The following is a 22,491-nucleotide window of genomic DNA, read 5'->3' as shown; positions in this document are numbered from 1 at the left end:
TGGTTGATGCATGTCATCGTATCCCAGTTGCGTGGATCAATGCCCATGATGTCAATCATTGGATTATCTGGTCCAGACTCGATTATTAACAGACCGCCGTCTGGAATATTGCTGAGTGCGGCGTTAAGCAAGAAACAGACAGCCAGACGAAAAAGGCAAGCGTTTGCTTGTTTGCTTATCCATAAACTACAAAATGGATTTGGACAAATTATTCTGAATAGCTGAAAGCATCCTTCCGGCTGTTCACAGTGTGACTCCGTTATAACTTGAAAGTTGCTGACTGTGGCGTTAAACAACATGCACTTGTGAAAGCAAATTAAGAGCTGCAGAGAATTCGTTATATATGTAAATTTTATATGATATTATATAGGAGATAAATCGGAGATTTTTTACAGTTCGTGTGTATCCGTTTGTTCGCTCTATCCGTGTTCATTGTACCCATGTTCTACCGTAGCTGTGATATTGCTGAGTGCGGCGTTAAGCAAAGAAATATACAAACATGAGCTTCGGTAAATAAGGATATTAGTTAATGAAGCAGTCTTAAAATATGTATACATCCGTTACGGTAAACCATTCTCACATCAAGTGCAGTGGCATATCATGTGTTCTTTTAGTAGTGAGATACTGACAGTCATGCTGATTTGTATTCTGCATGGGAGATTCTCGATTAGAACAGATCCCCAGCAAACTATGCTTGCCATAAGAGGCGACTTTATGTTTGTTTGTTTGGTTGGTTTGTTGGTTGGTTGGTTGCTGTTGAAAGCCGCACTCAGCAATATTCCAGCTATATGACAGCGGTCTGTAAATAATCGAGTCTGGACCAGACAATACAATGATTGACATCATGAACATCGATCTACGCAATTGGGATACGATGGCATGCATCAACCAAGTCATCGAGCCCGACCGATCCCATGGGAAACAGAATATTGTCACTTACAGCACGGTATTGACTCGATGACTTTAATATCACCAGTTCTTTTACTCCTCTTTCAACAATGTGTTATTCCATGCCCCTAAGAGTGTTGACAGAACTTTGTCTTTGAGCTAAAACACTGCTTTTATGAGGACACTTTATACATTGCAGCCTATTCTCAAATGGTGAGGCGGAACTTTATTCACACAATCATATCTGACAAAGAGAATAGTCTCTTCATGACAAACACGCTGTGATCCATGATAACAACACGTTCGGGTGACCATAACGGTTGTGTCTGATCTCAAACTGATTCATCAACAATGTGCCTGTTCGTTGGCATTTCTGATGGCTGTCCTTCACAACATCAACAACATGTCACAGCAACAACGCGAGACAACAACAAAAAGTCGTTTAAAACATGGCCTAAAATACACAATGCCATGAGATCTCCCGCGACGATAGCTAGGCAATCTTGCCTCGTCATATTGTTAACAAACAAAAGGAACCACAGTCAAACCAATAGTCTTCGTCATGTAAAATATTTCAATGTATATTCCACTTATTAAACGTGTTGATTATCTATTCGTTCCTCGGTCAGTATATTGTGTTCAGTAAAAAAGACACTTCTTTTAACGACTGATAAACAGGTTACCTTTTAAAGCATAGGTCGATCAAGCACTCCTTTTATAAAAACACGCACTGTCGTCGTAGTCCCTCTAAATACATTCAATATTCATTTGAGAGAACCATACAGTGATCTACTTTATAAGAATGTTTATGTAGTTCTATACCTTGTTATACAATACCTTACGAGCTCCAATCAATAGTGAACGTACGTGTTGACAGACGTCTTGATAGAAGATATCGCTGTGCTTCAGGTCTCGGGTTATGACCGGGTGACGGTAACCTAAAGAAAGAGGGTGTGGCATATACATAACTTGACACGACAAAATATTTGCAAAGGCTGTCGTGTTCTCAACATACCACTAATGGAAAACTGCTTGTTAGAACTATCATCGTTCCTTCTGGTCCTACTGTCTTGGAAATGTCAAATAAACTATTGCGCCGTTCAACACGTTTTCCAGAGATGAATCCATAGCATTTACTTGACATTAGCTGTTTGGCAGGCTAGATTCGGTTGTATATTTATAGGTGTGTACACGGGACATCTATTTCAATACACATTGCCATAAAGGCCAATTGCTTTTAAGGACGTATTCAATTCAATGAAGCAACGAACCATTACATAACAAAGAGCTTGTGGTGTACCGCAAGGCTATTGCGTTGGTTCATATCGTTTACTGTATTGTGCGTGTTGTGCCTTCAGGAATACAGTTGTTTCGGTGGAATGATTGCTAACCTACAGGTATTGTATGTGTGTATAATTCATTTCTACTTATTCCACGGAATTTGACGCTGAGCTTGTCTTGCTGCCTTCCACAGGCTAATTTTGTAGAATTACGAATTTGTCATGTGTGGTGTATGATGATGAAACCTTGCACGGTAAATAAGATCGTTTAAGAACAAACATTTCTTTTTCATTTGATATCATTGTATATCATCCCTGACTGTAGTTCACTGGGATGAGATCACCATCTATGACGGCTAAATGTCGGAATATTGCTGAGTGTGGCGTAAAACAACAAACAAACAAATGAACAAGACTCAATTTCGTGAAGAAGAAGTAGTATAGGTAATGGGGGTTCTGGACCACTTCCACTGGAGCCAGATTCATATACCTATACTGCTACTACAGATGGAATTTTTTATGCCAAAATGATTATGCGATTTAACGATAGTCATGAGATTCAGCTCTAGCTCACCAATACCTGGGTCCAATCATTGCTTTAGATGAGTCTAAATGGTAATAAAAGTATTCTTCATTATTTTTATCGATAAAGCGATATTCAACATTTTTATTAAGTTCTTCGTTCATTTTACTAGGAGACCAGACTATATAACTACACTCTTTTTGTAAATTGATAAGAAACAATTGATTACCGTATTTGGTTGGTTTGACATCACTGATATAATAAAAACCTTGTGGTAATTCTCTCCATTTAATAGTTTTTTCCATTATTATATATTTATGTAAGCATTTGTCTAAATGTAATCAAATGATATTTTTAATCTCCAACCAGTTCTTTGGTTTTAGCACGGAATAATTGACGCGCTTGTTGCCTCCCCTGTTCTATGAACTTTTTTTTATCGTCTTCGCTAATACCACTGGTCTTACGAGATTTTGATCGAATCTCCTGCTTCATTACGTTGTATTTGGTGAGTTCTGACAACACTAAACGAAACTCCTCCTCGGATATCTTACAATCAGCCATTGCTGTCGAAATATGATCCTCAATGCTGTTCAACTTTGCTTTGGCGAGTATCCGAATACTATCGTGTTTTAATGCTTTCTTTTGCAACCTACGAGAAATGAATTTTATCGCTATTCCTGCCAGTCCCGAGACTCCGGCGGTTATTTCCATGACGAGCACGATAGGCGCGGCGATTATAGTTGATAGTAAACCGACACCGGCTACACCGAGTCCCATGCCAGCCACTACAAGAGCGGTGTCAACTCTGTCCAGAGCATTCACGGCTCTGCGATACTTTTTATACAATCCAAGTCTCAACTCCCTATCCTTTTCTATTCGATGTTTTATGTCGCTTATTTGATGTAATCGAAATCCATCAACAGTTTCCATCTTTTCATCGAGCGCTGGATATAAACTCATAGTGTATATTACGAATATATAATAGTCTTTAATTGGTCTTGCTTAAATGTTTTGAGAGTATACATCAACCTTATCAAATGTATATTATAAGGCAAGAATATCTTAGAAAGAGAAATTCTGTCACTTTTAATAATTCAAACCCCCTCGAGGGTTGTAACGGGTGATGCTCCAACATGAATAATACTGCAACGTTGACGCTCGTGTTTCTTGAGCCATTTAATCGATAGACCTGGTAATATTTCGAAGGCATCTACCGGTGCATCTCCGAACAAGACTTCAATAATAAGCGTAGAAATATTAGGTATTGCACTCAAGTTCTGTTTAATATCATCGAATTCTGTAACCAAATTTAAACTAACATTTTGGATTGCTGGACGACTATATAACATATGACCTGGTTTTTCTGGCAGGGGAGTGACTAACACACTTTTTCGTTTTGACGGGATATAGGCAGCGAGTACGATGCCACTATTTATTATCTTAGTTAAATTATGTCCCTTACCCATCATCGCATAAGGTGGGGTAATGACGATATTCAGTAGCCACTTGATGTTTGCTTCGACCATAGTCCATTTTTGCTCACTGTTGTAAATAATATTGTACGGAGTGGGTCTAAGGAGTCTACTAACGTCAACATCGCTTAAATCTTCTAGATTACCCGTGAATGTGACTTCTTTCCGCTTGTATACATTATCGTGTAAGTGTAAAGCGTATAACTTACCATCGGTACCGGGTTTACCGAATCCTTCTGTGTCTCCGAGATCGGAAAGCGCAATTGTATTACATTGTCTTATCGTTCCAGGGCCTGATGCATCAACCATTATTTATAATATGGAGTGTTACACTTAAGTATCCTATATGTACAGGTTGGTGTTTTACATCTAATACAGAAATTTTAAGGTCTGAAATAATACCCCGCTTTAATTTTTTATATTGTAATGTTGAGAAAGATTCCGTTCTACCACTATTATATTTTTCATTTTTCACTGGAACACTTCTGAGCAGAGTTGAAGGACTTTCTAGTTGAATATTATCTGTCATGCTTATTTGATCAAGATGGATGAACAACTCTTTATAGGGAACTAAATCAGGTAATTTAACCTCCTGATCTGGTAACTTGTATATTGTGCCAACTAAGCGTGTAAATTCAAGTGTATGTAATCGGTCCAATAAAAATATTCTTTCATTATGGTTGAATTTCACTGTCCCAGTCGCCTCATTTTGTTTGAAACTAACTCCATAAGGCTTAAAAACTTCATCATTGAGTAATACCCATCAGGTATAGTAATGGATTTAGCAGTACCACGTGGTGAGGATATTATCATTATCTCATTATTTCTTTTTGCAGCATTTATATTGGTCCACCGTGGGTAATACGTTACATCGCATAGAGCGACTTTGAGTTGTCCATCCGAGTTATCGATAGTACGAAGCAGTTGAATAGACTGACCATTTGTTATTCCCAGGAGTGTAACATACATATCAAATATACAATGATACTATATCATAACTTAAATATGGAATCAACCATTATTTATAATATGGAGTGTTACACTTAAGTATCCTATATGTACAGGTTGGTGTTTTACATCTAATACAGAAATTTTGAGGTCTGAAATAATACCACGCTTTAATTTTTTATATTGTAATGTTGAAAAAGATTCCGTTCTACCGCTATTGTATTTTTCATTTTTCACTGGAACACTTCTGAGCAAAGTTGAAGGACTTTCTTGTTGAATATTATCCGTTGTGCTTATTTGATCAAGATGGATGCACAACTCTTTATAGGGAACTAAATCAGGTACGTTATTCATTGCAATCACTGTTGAGCCGCGTGGTAATGGTATTGGCCGATTAAATCCAAGTGTGTATGCTAAGTTATCACCAATAAGTATATTTGTGTTTCCATTGATGATTTTCACTATCCCAGTCGCCTCATTTTGTGTGAAACTAGCTCCCATAAGCTTAAAAACTTCATCATTGAGTGAGCATACGCTGTAATACCCATCAGGTATAGTAATAATTCTATTAATTATATTTTGGTCATCTGTTATATACAACTCATTATTATTTCCTCTCGCAGCACTTATATTGGTCCACCGCGGGTAATACGTTACATCGCATAGAGCTACTTCGAGTTGTCCATCCGAGTTATCGATAGTATGAAGCAGTTCAATAGACTGACCATTTGTTATTCCCGGGAGTGTAACATACATATTAAATATACAATGATACTATATCATAACTTAAATATGAAATCGAGATACATTACTAATCAATTGATTATAGTAACTGCCTCTGGTGCTGAATTTTTAGTTAAATTCCCAGATATCTTTGAAAAGTACAGGGTCACGGCAACTAGCGATAAAATGGTTCACGATTGGTTTCACAATCCGATGCAATTTTGGCAGAATCAGTTAAACTTTGCCATATGGTGTGCCACAACGGGATGTGGCGTATCTCTTTACGCTCCAGGATTTGAACTGAATAAGTCTGTTATGTCATTTCACGTGTACTATCAGATTAGACGTATACTTAAAGAAATTAGTGCTCCATTACCGCAGGATCGAGCGTGGAATTCCACAAATAATAATTATGATAGGTCTGTGTATGAGCGCATTTGTCAGGAATTTAATGTTTCTACGAGTAAAGATTGGCGTATTAAAGGAGCAAACCATGGTCTAGGTGTTCCTTACACAGAGGAAAATAAATCCGTCAAAGAAGAAAGCGATTATGTATATAAAGTACTTAATAAACTTCCAGTTAATTTTGGTAAGTTGTATAGTACCAGCAAACTTTACGCAAGAATATATGATCATTGGCATAAAACCGGTGATTGGTATAAAGGCTGGGAACTTTATAATAACGATTGGAGAGGGGATATTATGAGTTTTAAAAGTGGTTTAATTTATATTGTTAAAAAATTTATACAAATGAACGATACCGAAAACGCTTGGAATGAATTTCTTAATGATAAAACGGAAAATTTTACTAACCCAGGATTTGTAAGAGTTAATGAATCGATAAGAACTTATGTATGGGCAATTCTCGGAGCGCAATCGCAAACATGAACGTCCATTATCGGTTCTGGGACGGCGCTCGATGCGCAAAAACAGTTTGTCTCAAACGTGGAGGACGCCATTAATTCACCAGTTGACATACCATCGTCTATAAAGCGTTTTCAAGATGCATTACAGTACGCTCAATCCAAAGTGGACTTCGTTTATGCACCGGGACTATACATGTCTCCGAGTAATATGGAACTTAAGATCGGTCAAGTGATAGGCTATAATAATAAAATTGTTATCGCTACCGATCAACAAAAACCAGGTATAAATTCAGATATGAACGTCGAATTAATAACGCAAACGATCACGGGTGAAAAGGGAATAGTCAAGCCACAAACACCACATGTTTCACAAACATCTACTGATGCACAAGTGTCACCGCATATTGCGGCTAAAAATCAACAACATATCGATGAAGAAACAGCGCTTGTAGTGGGTGGAGTCTCGGTTGGTTTACTCATGATTTGGAAACAACACTCCCTATTATACCGGGAAGTGAGGCCGCGGCTTTCTCAGCTAGCTTTCCCAGTGCTGAACCTAATGCTTTTAAATGCTTTTTTATCCACTCTTTTATACCGTTTTTATCGTTAGGCGGTGATCCGCCGCTACCACCTGTTAACGAGAGAGTCAAAGTCGATATAACAAATCCCAACGCGGTTAAAATACTGGCAATTGTTATTCCCTGTTCTCTGAACAATGTTTTAATTTTATTGGCCAGTGTAGTATCATCGTTGAGGACTTGATCGATAGTTTCTCGAATACGACTGATTTGCGAACGAAGTGCCTTTCTATTACTGGAAGCTGCTTCGAGCCGGGCCAATCTTTCCTCTTCTAGGTTACACAATCTTTCAGCAACGCGGCGTCTACTGAATTCATCGCCCGCCTGTTCTAGTTTTGTTTTCTCTTGAGCTATATGTTTGTCGATTTCGGATAGCTTGGCTATATTATTTATCAGTTCTCCCCGCATAATTCGCATTGCCTTGTCAAGACCTCGTAATTCCCTAATACTGAACTCCGAATATGGTACCTGTAACGTGGAATTATCGTAATAGGTATCTAAGATTTCTCCGAGTCCGTCGGAGGCCACCATTGAGGCTGCTTCCAAATCATCTGTATTAACGAGTTCTTTCCTCATAGTCTGAAGAGCCTTAGTAGTCTTCGCGGAAAGTCGTCGGTAGTCTACAAAACCTAATTCATCACGAACAAAGCCGATGCCTTTTTTAGCGGCTATCGTAGACAAGGCTAGGGGCTTACGAGTACGAGAATGCATAAGATCAATATCCGGAGCGCCACGCAGTCGCAATATTCCTTTACTATCTATCTCAAACTTTGAATATTCACGACCTATTGGAGTAACATAATTTTTATCATCTTTTAATGCATCGTAATAATCATTGACGGTTGATTGTAAAATTTCATCGTTAAGATTTGTGCCACCAAAGTTGGTTTCATCAGTATCTTCGATTGGGTTATCAAAGTCACCAAAGGTAGTTAGATCAAAGTCATTATGTTCAAAATTAGTCATTTTTATATTAAACATAGGGTACATGTTTTCAATATAACGATGTCTTCGCAATAAGTTAAACCCACAACGTAGACTTCGAGATCCATTAGGGGTCAAGGCAATTCGTCAGTCTGTTACTATAACTAATAACCCTAGTACCATCGATCAGAATCAAACGCTTCTGGTTCGCTTTCCTAATCTCGGCGCACACGATGTGTTAGTTCCGGGAACTGTCCGACTAGCATTTACGATTGTTTTGACTTCTGCCGACTTTAACAGGGAGCCCGTTCAGAACATAGGTCGTGCTATCGTTAAGAAAATCGCTATTAAAATTAGCGGTAATGAGGTTTTGAGTATCGACGATAGCGATGTATACTATTGTTACATGGATCTCTGGAGAACGGATAAAGAGCGGGAAAACTTACAGTACCAAGGAATTTGTAATAAGAACACATTGAGACTGCGCGTAGGTGCTGAAAATGGTGTTGATACCAACGAAAAAGATGAGGCCGTTGCCGACGCATTAGGTAACAGATTCTATATTCCCCTAGACTTTGAATTACTAGATTCCCACATGCCTTTTTATCAAGCATGCCTAGGTGATAGGTTAGAATACGAACTCACTTTTAACGAATACGGTAGAGTAATCAGAGCTGCTGAAGATGCTAGCTATTCCATTGACAATATCTCTTTGGAGTATGATATGATAACGGATCCCGAATTAGCCAGACAAATTCGTAACCAGTATTCGGGAAGTTTAGCCATTTTGTACTATCGCGTGCTGCGACATCGAAAGATCACGAGGGACAAAAAATATACGATGTGGAATATCAATCTAAACGTCCCCACGAGGTCGTTGAAGGGTATTTTAATGTTGTTCGAGGATCCCTCCGATGCGTTTAAAAGAAATACCGAGAAGTTCTACAATCCCAAGATTACGAAAGTAGAATTGACTATCGAGGGCATTCCTAATCAACTATATAGCCAAGGAGTGCTAGCGTATCACCAGTGGGGTGAGATTAAAAAACTTCCTTCTATAAAACACTCCACGGAAGTTAACGCGGTCGTGAAAGATCTGTCTCTCGGGTGTGTATCGATGGGTGAATACCTCACCACGAAGTACGCGCTATGGCTCGACATGCGAACAACGGACGATGACCAACTACACAGCAGTGGGAGGAGAATAGAAAATGCTAGCGAGGGTGTCACCATACAGATAACGAAGCTCCAGGAATCAGCTGGTAAATTAAACATATATTTGTACGTGATTATGGATGCGCAACTTAATATACAAAATGGGCGATTCGTGCAAGCAATCTATTGATAATCTTTTACCTAAAGATCCGCACTGGGCTATCATATGCGGGCAAACGGGCTGCGGAAAAACAGCTTTTATTCTAGATATTTTAGAAAGTCATTATCGGGACGTTTTCGATCATATTATTATTCTGTGCCCGACTATAAGCGTTAATAAAACATACTTATCGAGAGATTGGGTAATGAATGACAACGGGGTACACAGAGTCGATCCGGGTGATCGTTTACAAGACTGTCTCCGAGTATGTCACGAAAAATACAAAGGAGAATCAACCCTTTTCGTAATAGATGACTGCAGCGCGAGTAAAGAACTAACAAAAAAGAAGGATATGCTTTCGTATTTAGCATTCTCCGGACGGCATACTCAACATAGCGTTTGGGTACTTACTCAAAAATACAACTCTGTCCTGAAAGATCTCAGAGAGCAGACCAAATGGGTAGCGCTCTTTCATTGCAAAGATCGAGATTCATTCGAGGAATGTTTACGCGAAAATGACGTCATTTATACCAAGGGTGAACGAGATAAAGTCAGAAAAGTGTTAGCGGCAACAAAGCACTGTAAACTCGTATTAAAAACCGATCAACCAACTGCTTATGCAATTGCTTAGCAAAATGTAGCAAAAATGTAGCAAATTGTAGCAAATATAGCAAAATTATAGCAAAATGTAGCAAAATGTAGCAAATTGAACATTAGCGGTTAATATTACATAAAATGTGGTTTGAAATCCTCATTCTTTCGCAACAGTTCATTATTACGGGATGTATTGGATACGTCATATTATATTATGTTAGACTTAAATATCTCCTTAGGTATTACATTATGGAATGCGACGAACTCATCGAACAAATGCTCAAAGAATCTAATGTAGATAAATCTTTAGATAAACATAGAGAAAGACTCGCGGCTTTGGTAGCCGGTGGAAAATGTTCCCAATATTTGGGAGAAAATTATACCATTGAAAAAATTGATAACATGACCGACGAAGAGATTAAAAAACTGTACGCGCGTTACGAGTCTAGACTGGGAGCTACCATGACTAAAACTATAGGGTCGTCTATATTACAACTATACACAGTCGTAGCTAGTACGTTTCTCCCCATCCCGGCAGAACATTGCATGTATTTATGCGAATCTCTAGAGAAAGACCCATTCATCGAACACGCTATAAGCTCACTGAGCAGTGAGTTTTATCATAGATTCGAAATGTTCTTAGCTCCGTTCACCACAGCTTTAATAACGGCTAGGTATTGTCAATTTAAACATACGTGCCCACTTAATAATAATGGAGACACAACAGGTGACACCACAACAGATTGCGTAACCACAACAGATTGCGGAAACGCAACCACAACAGATTGCGGAAACGGAACCACATGTGAATGAGGAACCACAAGTGAATGAGAAAATACTAAAACCTAGAGTTACTAAGAACCCCAAAAAAATAGCTGCAGGAAGAAAGGGAGGGCTGGCGCGCAAAGCAAAATTTATAAATAATTCAAATCCGATTAAAACATGGGCATTAGTTGGAGTTGCAGGTATAGCGGCTGTATGGTTCTTTTATAAGACCGGAGAAGAGAAAACGTCACCCCCGCCGCAACAACAAGTTCAATTAGAGGTTAGTCCTCATATAATGCTATAAGAAGCATGACTACTCCAGTTACAGACGGTAAAATGTTGTTAAACACGACGTATCATTCAGCGGTGGTCACCGGCTTGGCCATTGGCTATGCCCGTATGGCTAAAATGATTACTAAAGCCACACCTCCCAAGCTAGATTTTAATGGATTTGATATAGGTATGATGGTTCTGGATATTGGATTAGCAATGGCAACGAAGGATATGCTCATCAAACAAGGACTTATCCCGGAAGACATAATGAAGTAATTAAACATTTGCGATGATGGTCGGTGGAGCTGTTGTTAATGCTCTAGCCTTTTCGGGGAGTAATTATTTATTTTCCAGTATGAGGGAATCAAACGCTAAAGAAGTTGAAGAGGAGCGTAAACGACATAACGAAGCTTTAGAACAATACCAAGCAGCCCAGTTACAATATACACAGCAGAGAATGAAGAGATTAGACTTTATTCATGAAAAAATGATTAAGGAAGGACATTCAATTCAAACGTTTAAGGATGTCGAATCCGCCATGCACGAATACTTCCTCGTTTATGGGAAAAAACTCGACCCAATACCTAGACCAACAATGAGTCAGTTTTATACACCGTCTGAGGAACAAAAGAACAACGAGGTCACATTTGTGATTATGGGGTTATCTGCTCTATTGATTTTCAGCTATTCACTAGTGTAGATGTGATTTGCATTTAGACAAATGATATGATAGATGTATATACCATGAATAACTGCAAGTTTACACTCATGGGGAAGACGACTCTATGTAACCGCCGCTGTGTTGAAATTTACTGCGGTATACACAATTATTACATCAAGCGTGGACACATAAACTATACGTGTACTGAATGCGGGATAGGGGTCAAAGGTCGTTATTGTTTATGTAAGAAACACGGTGCTGATAGGGTCAGGAATCAGATTATTTATGCTAGGAAGAGAGATTACATCAATGAGAGGAATAGGTTGGGGAGAATACGTATTTAGATATATGAAAACAACCAATTAGACATTTGTTTCATTTTGCATATACCATTCAACCACTATGGTTTTTGTCAGAGAGTTGAAGGCTATGGCAAAGCAACGTGGTCTACCTGGATATTCTCGTATGAGAAAAGCTGAATTGATTACCTTACTCGGTTTGGAATACAACAGACCACCCCTGACTGTTAGAGAACTCAAAGTTCGAGCGAGAAACAGTGGGCTGAGAGGTTATTCTCGAATGAGAAGAGCTGAATTGATCGCTTTACTAGATAATAATAATGATGATGATAATAATCAACAAGAACAAGACGAGGAAGATAATAATCAACAACAACAAGAATTAAGATTTGTACCCACATCCGCCGGCGTTGGCAAATATCTAAGAGGTTGGAAGATGGATATTAATTCCAACATGGATGTTAACGATATTAAGCCCATCAAATCGAGTAAAATTAACGAGGAATTAGATGATTTACATAGTATAAAATACCAGCTGACGATTAAAATGTCATTGAGTAAAAGTAACGCAGACGATAGCGTCGAATATACCGAACCATATTTCCGTAGCAATCAAGAAGTTATAACCGAATCCGATACTATAAACGCATCATTAGATACATCAATTCAGAGGATACAGGAAACTTTGGAACGCTGGACTAATAGAGGTTCGGGTTGGGGTGTGGATAAAATCGATAGTTTATATTTAGATATAGCAAATTATATGCCCTTCAAAGGTGGATCTTATATAGATTTACCCCCGTATTATAAGAAGAAAAAAGCCATAATTAACGTAAAAAATAAATCTGATGACTGTTTAAGAATGATGATAAGATCTGCATTGTTCCCCGTAGACAAGCATCCGGATAGACCTTCTAGCTATCCCCAAAACGATGGACTCAACTTCGATGGTATAGACGAACCTACACCAATATCGCAAATTGATAAGGTGGAAAAGCAAAATAATTTAGCTATAAATGTTTTCGGACATTCTAAAGGAATTGTTGTACACAGAATAAGCTCCGCTCCGGAACATATTCCCAGAGTCAATTCATTTCTGATCGAAAAAGATGGTAAATATCATTATACGTTGATAAAGAGTTTAAACAGGGTGCTATACGATCAAACAAAACATAAGGAAAAGAAATATTTCTGCGAAAGATGCCTGCATGGGTACAGCAGACAAGATCTATTAGTAGCGCATAAAGAAGACTGTAGAGGTGTTGGACAGAATGCTATCAGGATCGATATGCCTAAAGAGGGAAAAAATATATTAAAATTTGAACATTATTGTAATCAAATGTCAGTACCGTACGTAATTTACGCCGACTTCGAAGCGCTTATCAAACCCATAGAAAATACCAACCAAAGCAATACTGATACGTACAAAACTCAAGAACATATTCCTTGTGGGTTTGGATATATAGTTGTAAGGTATGATGGGAAAACAAACCCGCCCGTGATTTACAGAGGTCCCGATGCAGCGGGAAAGTTCCTAGAATATTTACAAAACGAAGAGAGAATAATCAGAGAAAAATTATCGTGTAAGAAACCCATGCGTATGACGATAGATGATTGGAGGGCCTATAAGAAGTCAACGAGTTGTCATGTTTGTAATAAAACCCTGAATGGGGATTCCGTAAGAGATCATTGCCACGTCACGGGTAATTATGGGGGAGCCGCGCATAACGAGTGTAACTTGAAACTAAAAATGAATGCTCAAACAATACCCATCCCCGTTGTGTTTCACAACCTTAGAGGATATGATTCACATCTCATTAAGCAAGCTATCTCAAAGACCGACGGCGGTTTAACGTGCATTCCTAACAATATGGAAAAATACATATCGTTCTGGTTGACTAAACCTATACATTATAGGGACAAGGATGGGAAATGTAGAATAAAGCAAAGTAATGGGCTTAGATTCATAGACTCCGTACAGTTTCTGTTATCTTCCCTGGACAATTTAGCTAAAGCGAACAATCCCGATGACTTCGCGATAACAAATCAATATACAGATAAGATAACTCGTCATTTCGTCATTTGCTGCTGAGAAAAGGTGTATATCCTTACGAATATATGGATGATTGGTCTAGATTCGAAGAAACTGAATTACCACCCCTCGAATCATTCTATAGTAACTTAACAGAATCTAAAATAACAGATGCCGATTATGAACACGCTCTGACGGTCTGGGATAAATTAGGTTTTAAGAATTTAGGCGATTATCACGATCTGTACTTGAAAACCAATGTACTGTTACTCGCCGATATATTCGAGATATTTAGAAAGACGTGTTTAAAACAATACGGCTTGGACCCGGCATGGTACTATTCCAGTCCCAGACTATCGTGGGATGCATTGTTGAAGAAGACCGGCGTAGAACTAAAACTACTCACAGATTACGATATGCACTTGTTTATTGAGAAAGGATTAAGAGGTGGTATATCGATGGCAGCGAAAAGGTATTCTAAGGCTAATAATAAATTAGTGGAAGGATACGATCCGAGTAAACCCGACACGCACATATTATATCTCGACGCTAACAATTTGTACGGATGGGCTATGAGTCAACCTTTACCCACGGGTGGTTTTGAGTGGGTCAATGTGAATGATATCAATAATAATGATGAGAATAAAGGGTACATACTAGAAGTTGACCTAGAATATCCGAGTTCCTTACATAAAGACCATAACAGTTATCCGCTAGCTCCCGAAAGATTTATGGTTAATAAAGATTGGATGTCTGAATATCAACCCTCCTTGATGGGTAATAGTAGGTTAGCTAACGTAGAAAAACTCGTACCAAATTTGATGGATAAGACAAAATATATAGTTCACTACAGAAATCTCCAGTTGTATCTATCGTTAGGTATGAAACTAAAGAAAATACACAGAGTTCTAAAGTTTGATCAAAGCCCTTGGATGGAGCCCTATATAAGGCTGAACACAGATTTAAGAAAGATAGCCACCAGCGATTTCGAAAAGAATCTGTATAAGCTCATGAGTAACTCGGTATTCGGTAAAACTATGGAGAATCTAAGGAAACGTGTTGATGTTAAATTAGTCAGATCTAATGAGGAAGAAAGACTCAGGAAACTTATAGCCAGTCCGGCTTTTAACAGAAGCAAGATATTCGATAACGACTTAGCAGCGTTGCATATGCAGAAAAGTAATATAAAATTCAACAGACCGGTGTACATCGGTATGAGTATTCTCGACTTGTCAAAACACTTAATGTATGACTTTTATTACAACGAACTTAAGAAGCAATACGGCGATAGATGCGAGGTGTTATATACCGACACAGATTCTTTATTGATGGAAATACAAACCGAGGATGTGTATAAAGATATGGCAGAAAAAATAGATATGTACGACACGAGCGATTACCCTAAAGATAATCCACTGCACAGCGTTGTAAATAAAAAGGTGTTAGGTAAGATGAAGGATGAATGTGCTGGGACTCCTATAGCGGAGTATGTAGGATTAAGACCTAAGATGTATTCTATAAAAAAGTCCGATAATGGAGAGATAAGAAAAGCCAAGGGTGTTAAGAAGTATGTGGTAAAAAAGCATATCAAACACGAACAGTATAAAGAATCATTATTCAACGGTAGAACGTTCAAACACGAGATGAACTCTTTAAGAAGTTACGATCATAGGATATATGGATTAAGAATGAACAAGACATCATTATCCCCCTTAGATACAAAGAGATGGATTGATAATGATGGTGTAACTACCTATGCTTATGGTTATGGTGGTAATACCGTACCGTAGGGAACTATGAACAACTCTTCTCGTACAAATGCCCTACCCGGTCCATCTTGAAGATAATAAAGAATAGGCTCTCCTTCTTTCGTAACCAATCGACTAATGTTTCACGTCTTAAGGGACCATATGGGATCGGTTGCGCGACGTAGGCCTCCTTCGAGTTCACCGGGCTGGTATAAATATCTTACCCTTACTCTATCCGGAAGTTTTTGTTCTTTGCCTCTCCTCGGTGCTGAAGATTCGGAAGTCACGGATTTCATTTTAATAGCATCGGATGGTTTCTTCACTATTAATCTCGTCACTTCATTATTCAGCGATGATATAACGGCTGATAATCGTGTCACCCATTCGGTTGATCTCAATCGCTCGGATTTCATTTCGATCCCATACTGATAACCAAACAAACGTTCCGCTAGAGTCCGGTTAAATCTTTCGACGATGGCTTGACTGCGGTGGGCCTCTCTTTCACCACGGACGATTTTGACATCGTGCTTTGTTAAAAGTTTAGTTACCGATCCCATAAACTCGCGACCGGGATCTACTTGAAATAGCTTAGGCCATTTTAGTGGTCCGCGTTTATATATGCGACTCAGTGCATTAGCTACTTCTGTTGATTCTTTCGAGGTTAATGGCTCAGCCTCTTTGTATCGACTAGCCACATCCACTACTGTTAAAGCGTATTTATACGTTTTGCATTTTACCTTATCGTGAGGAAGAAACAACAGGTCTGCCTGATGAACTTCATTCGTCGTAAAAATATCAAACTTCTTCCTCGGTATATAACGCGGTGCCGGTAAATATATTTGCCACAACACTTGTTTCTTTAACCAATCCTTGGCCACATCTTTAGATACCTTTGCCGCGGCGGCTAATTTTTTTATTGCTCCTACACCTTTCCAATATCCTCGTGGGCTATAGTAAATTTTATTCATTATTAATTAATATTGATGTTTCGTTTAATACATCTCATGACTATCGTTGAATCTCATAATCATTTTGGCATAAAAAAATCCATCTGTAGTAGCAGTATAGGTATATGAATCTGGCTCCAGTGGAAGTGGTCCAGAACCCCCATTACCTATACTACTGAAGAGGTACAATGTATGCAGTGTATAACTTACGAGAATAAACATATTTTGAAAGGACAATTAACAAAGTCATACTTTTTATCCCAATTGCGTGGATCGATGCTCATGATGTCAATCACTGGATTGTCTGGTCCAGACTCGATTATATACAGACCGCCGTCATATAGCTGGAATATTACATTCAACAACCAAGTCAGCGAGCCTGACCACCCGATCCCGTTAGTCGCCTTTCACGACAAGCATAGTCGCCTTTTACGGCAAGCATGGGTTGCTGAAGACCTATTCTACCTCGGATCTTCGCGATTATTGACCCCTATTGATTCTTAAACAGTTCTATGTATTGATTCGTTAACTTCAATATAATCAAGTTGTTTTCTCTATCATTCAAGGACATCTTCAATCGAAAGTGACTAATTAATTGTTTGCGCTTCAATGGACTTGATATATAAATGTTGTAATTACCTATCCTTGAAGATGTGTGTGATTAAATAAAATTGTATTAATTAAATATTAAGAATGGATTAATAAAGAAATCAAAGAGTTTGCCATGGTTATATTGATTACTGTCAACAATAAAATAAATGTTTCTGTGACGAAGTCAAATTATGTCTTCGATCTGTTACAGGTGTAACGTCTGTCATTCTGGGAAACGCCGCGGACGTACCGGGCCGCACGTGCAGATGAAGACAGTTGGAGTAAACAGTATGATCCTGCACGTGATTTTCGTGTGTCTCGTGTTTAATCTGACACCGACCACCGCAGCTGGCAACATCACCACCAAAGAGCGTGATCTTCTAAATCGTCTGCTTAACGACACAATTTATGATGCAACAATTAGACCGAGGTTGGAATCAGGTAGGAAATATATTTAGCTACAACATTTATTTGTTCTGTCTGACAATCAACTTGTTATATATTCATCAAAACATCGCATTGGCAACCAGTATTCGTGATTTTGTAAATGCCACGTTTTGTAAAATGACAGTTTTGTTTATGATATTTTTTCATGAATTTGAACATTATTTAGGGACTAGTTATTCATTAGTGTGTGTGTGTGTGGGGTGGGTGGGGGTGGGTGGGTGGGGGGGGGGGGGTGGGGGGGGGATGGGGGTGGTGATCATGATCTGTTTAAATTAATTGTGTTTTTGTTTTACGCACTTTATGTATTTCTGTCTGCCTTTTTTTATATCACATAACGTATCTGTACTTATGTATTTCTGTGTACCTTGTTCATATCATGTAACAGTAAGCATTCACAGTTCACCGCATTCACGGCTTATCCATTGACGTGGCTCACGGGAACACCAACATATACCCTCGGTTTTTTGTTTTGGGAGTATCCGGGACTTTCTGTTAAGCAAATTATGTTATTCAGGAAAGACTATTCAACTACTGATTATATATATATATATATATATATATATATATATATATATATAGCCTGACTACTGATATATATAATCTTAAAAACACTCGTCGATGTATACTTAAACCATAAACCAATAGCATGTAGAAACACATTAAATCATGTGTTTCTCATAATGGCAGTGTCACTGAATACTTTCCTTGTAACATTGGTGTCAGGCAAGGCGAAAACCTTTCACCGTTTCTCTTTGCCCTTTATCTGAATGACATTGAGTCATTTTTGTCAGATAACGATGTCATGGGTCTTGATTTTGTTTGTTTGTTTGTTGTTTAACGACGCACTCAGCAATATTCCAGCTATATGACGGTGGTCTGTAAATAATCGAGACTGGACCAGACAATCAAGTGATTGACATCATGAACATCGATCCACGCAATTGGGATCGATGACATGCATCAAGCACGTCAGCGAGTCTGACCACCCGATCCCGATAGTCGCCTTTTACGGCAAGTATGGGTTGATGAAGACCTATTCTACCCCGGATCTTCGCGGGCCTTATTGGTCTTGAAATAATATATGATTGTTTTCTAAAGGAAATTTGAAGTTTTATTAAGCTATTGGTAATTCTTTACGCGGACGATACAGTCTTAGTGTCTGAGGCAGCTTCCGAATTGAAGTTATGTTTAAAAGTATTTGAAAATAATTGTAATCATGGGAAACTCAAGGTGAACACTGCTAAAACAATTGTAGCTTTTGTTTTACGATCTTTTAAAACTGCCTGTACAGTTAGATTTCAAAATACGATTCTCCTTATTGAAAAAACTACCCCTGATTTCATGGAATTATGGAGATACCCATTACACATTCATGTTAGGTTAAGAATAGTATCATATTGGTGTACATTTGTTCTGTCAGAAACAAAATTATCAGGTATATATAATGTACAAACTTATGGTGAAACTCCAAACTGCCCACTCAGAGTTTAAGTTCCCACTTGTAAATAAAATCCAACGTATTTCACAAAGTACAGTTCAGAATCACATTTGGCTGTCTCAGGCATTTCCCAGTGTACAATGGATAAAGGCTAACGTCAAAACTGTAGTAATAGATCAATGTTTACAACGTTGGGGAAGAAGTCAAGTTAATTCGTCTTAAGGACACCATTATAATTTGTATAAGGATATCCTCTCAATAGCAGACTACTTATTGTATTTACTTCATTATTTACGCATCTGGCTTACTAAAATTAGATCCACCAACCACCGACTCCCAATTGAAACTGGTAGATGGTATAACCTCAATAGAGAAGAGAGACTTTGCTCTCTCTCTGTAAAATCAAAATTGGTGATGAATTTCATTTTGTACAAGAATGCCATGAATTGGATCATTTAAGAAATACATATCTCCCATTATCTTATTGTAAATATCCAAATACTGTACAAAATGTTTCACTTATGACCTGTTCTTATAAACTACTTCTCTTACGGTCCCCGATGTGATATTGGTGAAATATTGCTAAAAACGGCGTAAAACCATACTCACTCGCTCACCCTTTATTCGACTAGCCCAGTATGTAAAATGTGGACTGCGTATGCTCCGCTAACTATTGTCTCATTTCTTTGTATATACTTTTGTATGTCACCATGGTGATTCGGGAGAAATAAACACCGTCTTCTTCTGTATTCAAACGTCGTTGTCCCGGGTCGACACCCCCTGCATAGCAAGCTCGAACTCAGCAGTTCTGCAAGAGGGTTGCATTTTGTGATTTGGCAATTCGGGTTCAGTGATCTAGTACTTTTGTGAACATAATTCATGGTTATGCATAGTGTATTTATGCATCCACCTTTAGTGTACCTGATCACCAAGTTTGCGAATGATTCCATGTATACATGTTTCTTGGTATATTCTTAAAATTGGTGGCTGCACCTCTGTTTACGCCTTCAGGGTCATTGTTTCATTCAGTCTTTGCGAATCTTTGTTGATTGTGAAAATGGTCTGGATTTGACAAAAACGTCAATTGAAAACAGTCTCTGATTACGTTTTATTTATTTGTTTAGTTGTTTGTTGTTAACGTCGCACTCAGCACTATTCCAGTTATATGACGGCGGTCTGTAAATAACCGAGTCTGGACCTGAAAATCCGGTGATTGATACCGTGAGCATCGATCCACGCAATTGGGATACGATGACATGCATCAACCAAGTCGGCGAGCCTGACCACCCGATCCCGTTAGTCGCCTCTTACGACGCATGGTCGCCTTTTACGACAAGCATTGGTTGCGGAAGACCTGTTCTTACCCGGATCTTCGAGGAATCTCTGGTTACGTAAAATGTTTATACGTCTCAGGGCTCTTGGGTCCAAATCAATATACTGAAGTATTCCTGAACATGTTCTGCCTATATATTGACACTGTACAAAATTGAAGATGATCAATGATCTGCACTCGACTTGACTTGGAAATTTCCACTTTCACATTGAATGAGTTTAGTGGCGTGTTATTTGTATTACAAAGGGTAGGTATGATATATTGATTAAACTCTCAGAAGGAAGTACTGTGTCACACTAACTGCAGGCGCGATGTATTCATGGCATCGAATTGTGTGTGAAGACGGATGTAGCCTCCCATTTAAGAGTCCCCTCTACGCACGAGGATTTCGAAAGTCATGTGTAGGATAAAAGGGAGCATTTCAAAAGACGGATGTAGGATAAAAGGGAGCATTTCAAAAGTCAGATGTAGGATAAAAGTTTATAAAGTTGTTGTTTTCTTCTTCATTTTAGGGTGGGGGCACGGGTGGCACAGTCGTCTAAGGCGCCGCGATTCGCTGTACAGAGTTGCGTCCCTTGGGCACACCAGAAACCTATGATTGTGGGTTCGAATCCCGGTTCGCCCCGATTATGTTTCTAGGTTTGTCAGCACCATACCCGTGCTCGTGGGTTTCACCTAAGTGGTAAACGTCTAAGACCTGCACCACCTCCCACATTAAGCTGACACGCCGTGATGTAACTGGAATACTGTTAAAAGCGGTGTTAAATCCAACTCACTCACTCATTTTAGGGTAGGAGGTGGTATGTGTGAATAGTATGTGTTGGGGGGTGGCGTTATATCTAATCAATGTCATGTTTTTTAATAATGTAGGTGAAACAATAACAGCTTTTAATCGTATTTTTATCGTGTATGTATTTTTGGGGTGCAAAGGTATATATCAAATATGTATTATGAAATGCGTTTTTTCGCATACATTGGATTTTTCAATTCGACCTTTGACCGCCGACTCTTACGACAAGCATGGTCGCCTTTTACGGCAAGCATGGGTTGCTGAAGACCTATCCTCACGGGTCCAAATCTATACAGTAATAGGGAATATTGCCGACAGCTATCATAAACAACATTCATTATGTCGCTGGTAATGGACAAATTGTCCGTTTCTCCAGCAGAACATAAAACATGACCCTTGGTAATAAAACGTCACGGTCTGATTTGTGACCCATTTAGCATGTTTTCACATTTCGGTCGTTATTTATAATCAGTACATACTGAACTAGAGCAAATCTGACTCATATGTTCTCGTCATGTGCTTCATATAATTAATTGGACCTTTTGTTAATTCAATTTGACAAAGGGTGTTGCTCTAGTGCAGAAATAAAATGTCACTGAAAGAACGATACAGTTCAGTTCAGTACTTGTAATTTGTCGTGAAAAGTTTGTTTGTTTGTTTGTTGTTTAACGCCGCACTCAGCGATATCCCAGCTATAAGGCGGCGATCTGTAAATAATCGAATCTGGACCAGACAATCCAGTGGCTGATATCACGAGCATTGATCCACGAAATTGGGATACGGTGACATGCATCAACCAAGTCGGCGAGCCTGACCACCCGATCCCGTTAGTCGCCTCTTACGACACACAAAGTCGCCTTTTATGGCTGAAGACCTATTCTACCCCATGAAAAGATTCCTGCAGGACAGAATTAGATTTAACCTCATGCAAGGTTTCAGCTTCACTAATACGTTTGTTTCCATGTAGAAATAACAAATATGGCATTGCCATCAAAGGTGAAGGTTACGTGATCTTAGAGATGAAGTCCCAATTTCACACAAGACAGTGCAATTAAA

At 38.7% G+C, this 22,491-nt stretch overlaps 1 protein-coding gene across 2 annotated transcripts in view; it reads left to right on the top strand.

Moving 5' to 3' along the window:
- The first annotated feature begins 2,160 nt into the window (after positions 1-2,160).
- The window catches only part of LOC139445183 (glycine receptor subunit alpha-2-like), a 35,940-nt gene continuing 15,609 nt past the window's right edge, over positions 2,161-22,491 (top strand). The window contains exons 1-2 of one of the 2 annotated variants that reach the window (XM_071226312.1): positions 2,161-2,285; positions 17,639-17,868. In XM_071226312.1, the coding sequence (XP_071082413.1) occupies positions 17,694-17,868 (175 nt within the window). In that variant the 5' untranslated portion in view covers positions 2,161-2,285; positions 17,639-17,693. Of the gene's footprint in view, positions 2,295-17,638; positions 17,869-22,491 lie in introns of both variants that reach the window. The other variant, XM_071226311.1, reaches the window with a different exon arrangement.

This window comes from Haliotis cracherodii, unplaced genomic scaffold (assembly GCF_022045235.1).
Source record: "Haliotis cracherodii isolate W230 unplaced genomic scaffold, xgHalCrac1.p SCAF_6, whole genome shotgun sequence".
Classification (NCBI taxonomy): Eukaryota; Metazoa; Mollusca; class Gastropoda; order Lepetellida; family Haliotidae; genus Haliotis; species Haliotis cracherodii.
This window is presented reverse-complemented; position numbering and strand designations above follow the sequence as displayed.